Here is a 3,991-nt window from a genome sequence, read left to right as displayed (position 1 = left end):
GAAATTTTGAGTTTTAATGGAGGTTACGGTTGATGGGAGGAGGAGAAGAGAAGAAAAAAGAAAACAAATTTTCAATTTAGCCTAAAAAATGGAAAGGATAATCTAGTTAATTTACCCTTTATAGGACATCCCCTAACCAACTAAAGGGACATTACTATCACACTGCCGCCCCTCTAATAAACCATGCCACCCCTATAACATATTACTTCTTAATATAATAGAATTGTTCCCCTCCACGGTACGACCGTTCGAGTGAGTAAAAAGAGTTTGGACTCCGAATACAAGTACTCGGTATACGTCTGAAACTCTGAAGTTACATTATATACAGTGATTTGATCTCTCTCCGTGCTCTCTATTATACTCCTTAGGAAATTCCTCATAAATCAATGTGAGTTTCTTTTCGTTTTTTGCTTGCTTAATTACCCTGATGAGTATTCTTATTGAATTACCGATTTTATCAATATAGGGTTTTTAAACCATAAACAATTATTTCAATTTTTCAGTACTTTTCTTGATTCAATTAATGATCTTATTCATTCCTCTTGTTCTTTAGAGTTTCTAACATTGCAATATTTTGTTTGACTGTTATTTCCTTCCAGTGCTTGTTTTTGTTTTATAATTTTAATGACTTCTGATTTCAATTTTGTTATCATCTAGATCATGCAGTCTGTATCTCATGGATCTTATGTTTTCAAAAAACCCTATACTGAATCCTCACTGTTTACCAAGAAGAATCCATTAATTCACCATGACTTTGCTCCTCCCAAGAAACTTGTGTTTCCAGTGTTGAAGAAGCAGAAACCACTTATTGTCAAATCTTCTATCAAGGATGTAGTCAAAACATCTGCTGTATTGACTAATCAGATAATCCCGGTTTCAATTTTTCAGTCCCTTGCATCTTTTGATAGATGGGTAAGTTTTTATTAGTTCTTAATCTATTGCAATTAAAAAAAAAATTCTTCTGCTTGCTAAGTAATCTATTTTCATTAGGTTGTTCAATCTGTATCAGACTTGATTGCCTTTAAACCTAAGGCTAATATACTCTCTATCGGATTCTTCGAAGAGGGAGATTTAATACAGTTGAACCACGATGGGAACAGCATTGTTGGAGTGGTGCAGCACATAGGGTTTTTCGAGACCACACTTATAGGTCCTATAGGATCGATCATTCTTCAGAACTTTAAAATTGATAAGTACTCGATTATCAATCAAACTCAAACAGTGGGTGATGAAAAGTTGTTTGGAATGTACACCCGTTTTGATGGCAAGAATTATCCACATTATACGTATATTGAGGAGGTTAAGTCTGTACTTCAGAAGATTGAGAACACCAAAGACAATTACAAAGCGGTTGTCACACTGCCTAATGATAAGGTATTAGTTATATTTTATTTTATTTTATTTTTGTAGTGTCTCTTATTTGTACAAATCAATGTAGTTAATATCAGGCGATATATTGGCTATCGGTCCTTGATCGAGACACACGTAATATTGGGGATACATGAAGTTAAAGTTGCTTAGTTATTTCAAATGGTGAGAGACACACGTTATATCGGTGTATCGCACCTCGCCAATAGATATGAACTACTTCGGTACAAGTGATGTCTTCTATTACGTTGTCTAATTCAATTATTTTTGGTTTACAGTTCGAAGTTGCATGCTATGTGAACAGATCTAAGCTGCAAAGTCCTCTATTTAAAAGTTACCTTGAAGTTAGTGCACAAGTCTTTGCCGAGATTGATAGGAATATCAGTAGAAATAAGTCTGTTGCGGATTATCTTAAATTGTGGTGAGGTTGGGGGCCTTCTGATGTCAATTGTAGATGATTATATAGGAATATTTTAAATGCAAATCTTATTTGGTAGATGCGTTGTTCAAAAACTTGTTGATATTGATTTGTAATTAGCTGGTGATTGGTTGGTTGGAATGCTTCAATTTCTTGTCTTGATAGTTTTTCTTATTTTTCCTTCTTTCTTCTAGTATCTTCTGTCTATCTGTTAGTTCTAGTTCTTTTTATCCTTATTGGCATGCAAATTCTGCGGATGTTTCTTCGTGGAATGTTTTCGAATTCCATGGCATAAGCATCATCGACAAAGAAGGCGTGGTTCTTGTGGAAGTGATGTTTGAAGTGATATCATGGCTCTCGTATCATGTGAAACACTTGTATCTGCTGCCACTCCTAACAAGGTAAATCAAAAACTTGTATTTGCATTGGCTCTACTACAAGGCACGCTGGGTTGGCAAAAGTACAAGTTCAAGGCTATCTAATTTAGGTTTGTACGTGTTAACAAGGGATCCCATTATACTTTGAGTGAAGCAAAAACTAATGCTTTTAGAGATCAGACTGCAGGAATAACCACCCGTTCAAGAGCTAAATTGGCTCCGGATCAATGGACAGTGATGTCAATTCTGGCGAAGGTATGTTGATCACAGTCCAGCTACTTGATCTGAGGACAATACCTCCAATCTGAAAAAATAATTATCAATTTGTTTCTTTTGTTGGTGAACTCCGGTAATTTCAGAAAGTTTTTAGGACTTTCAAGGTCATAAAATATTTAAACTTTGAAAAATGAGAGCATCTTCTTACTCAAAAGACCTGGGTGAGTTGGTTGATCAATTTCCAGATGTGCTAGGATCAGGGGCTGGTGTTGCTCCACTTGCAAAAGTTGATGAAACATAGCCAAACCTTTTTGAATAACTGCATTGAGTTTCGTTTATTCTCTTGTGCTTTGAGTTAGAATATGGTTTTGTATTTATGTTATGTACCATTTTGAATTATTGCTCTTAGAATTTCATAACAAGTTTCTGGTTAGCTCGTGGTTGAGTTTTTAATGGCATTATAATTTCTTGGGAACAGATTGTTTTCTTTGTTGGGCGATTGAAATTCAAGATCAAGCTTTGTCTGGCAACGATGAGGTGGTTGTTGTGCCTAATTTTACCTGCTTATTTAGCTGGTGTGTGGTATACCTATATTAAATGCTTTTTATCTGATTTATCATTTCAGGATAGTGACTGGGAGGAAGTTCAAGATCAGGGAGCTTGGCAGACCAAGATCAGTTATACTCGGTTGGCACAACCGTTGGTGACAAGCACACTACTGAGCAACTTGATGCAATGTCAAAGGTGTTTAATGAGGTTTGTTAAAATCAATTCTAAGCTGATTTTGTTTTCTTAAGAACAAGTGCAAATCGGAGTGGAGTTACCTCCCCTGTTTTCGGAGTTTCTAAAGTTAACATTGTCTTTCTTGTTGTCAATATCTATTGTAAGAACGCAGATGATGATGGTTATGAAGACGATGTTCTGATCCGATCAGATCCTCTTAATGAGGTACTTAGCTGCAACTTTGTGTAGTTTACGTTATCACTGCTAATGTTACAGTTTTCTTAAAATTGTGATATTGCTTGTTACAGATAAATCTGGTTAGTTATATCTCGGATTTCTTGCTGTAGTTTATCGAGCGAGAGCTTGATCATCATATTTGAACTTGGTGGTATGGTGTAAAAGATAATCTCTTAGAGGCAGACCCAATGTTGTTTGAGTTTGTAAACTCAAACAACACTTTGTGCAGGGTTAATGTTGTTCGTTTATTTCCTTTATTTATGGCAATTTCAGGAATAATTCTTTTATATATTTAATTATAATAGCATAGAAAATGAGTTTGAAGAAGAATATCATTGCTAAACGAAGAGACGTCAACAGATATTTTCTTTTGTCAAACGAGATGCCAATGATATATGGCTCATAAAATTACGCTATAAGATTGATACACGTTTGTTTGTCTGTTTGTTTTTTTTTTCCCCTGAAACTAGAAGATTGAATTGCTTAGACTTGAGAGGTTACATGGTTTGCTCCTACACTTCGGCAGAAATATCATTAGGAGTATCTAACGGCCATATACTGCTCAAAATAACATTGTTTTTTGTAAGTTTAGATAAAACATCCGCTACTTATTTTTCTCTTAAGGCACATAATAACATTGCCAAGAGCTGAA

General features: G+C 35.1%; 1 protein-coding gene across 3 annotated transcripts; it reads left to right on the top strand.

The window, feature by feature from the left end:
• The first annotated feature begins 246 nt into the window (after positions 1-246).
• On the top strand, positions 247-3,664 carry LOC113355613. 3 transcript variants are annotated; one of them, XR_003362488.1, is made up of 8 exons: positions 247-388; positions 658-912; positions 991-1,374; positions 1,647-2,418; positions 2,858-2,916; positions 3,005-3,135; positions 3,275-3,327; positions 3,411-3,664. XR_003362488.1 is itself a non-coding variant. In XM_026598516.1 (4 exons), the coding sequence occupies exons 2-4, from the start codon at positions 909-911 to the stop codon at positions 1,791-1,793; spliced, it is 516 nt and encodes a 171-aa protein (XP_026454301.1). In that variant the 5' UTR covers positions 247-388; positions 658-908; the 3' UTR covers positions 1,794-1,979. The 3 variants fall into 3 exon arrangements, 2 of the variants coding, with proteins under 2 accessions (XP_026454301.1, XP_026454300.1); XM_026598516.1 differs by lacking the exons at positions 2,858-2,916; positions 3,005-3,135; positions 3,275-3,327; positions 3,411-3,664 and having other exon boundaries at positions 1,010-1,374; positions 1,647-1,979; XM_026598515.1 differs by lacking the exons at positions 2,858-2,916; positions 3,005-3,135; positions 3,275-3,327; positions 3,411-3,664 and having other exon boundaries at positions 1,647-1,979.
• Positions 3,665-3,991: the final 327 nt, after the last annotated feature.

Source organism: Papaver somniferum, chromosome 3, assembly GCF_003573695.1.
Source record: "Papaver somniferum cultivar HN1 chromosome 3, ASM357369v1, whole genome shotgun sequence".
Classification (NCBI taxonomy): domain Eukaryota; kingdom Viridiplantae; phylum Streptophyta; class Magnoliopsida; order Ranunculales; family Papaveraceae; genus Papaver; species Papaver somniferum.
Note: the sequence above shows the minus strand (reverse complement) of the source record. Positions and strands in the feature narration are given on the sequence as shown.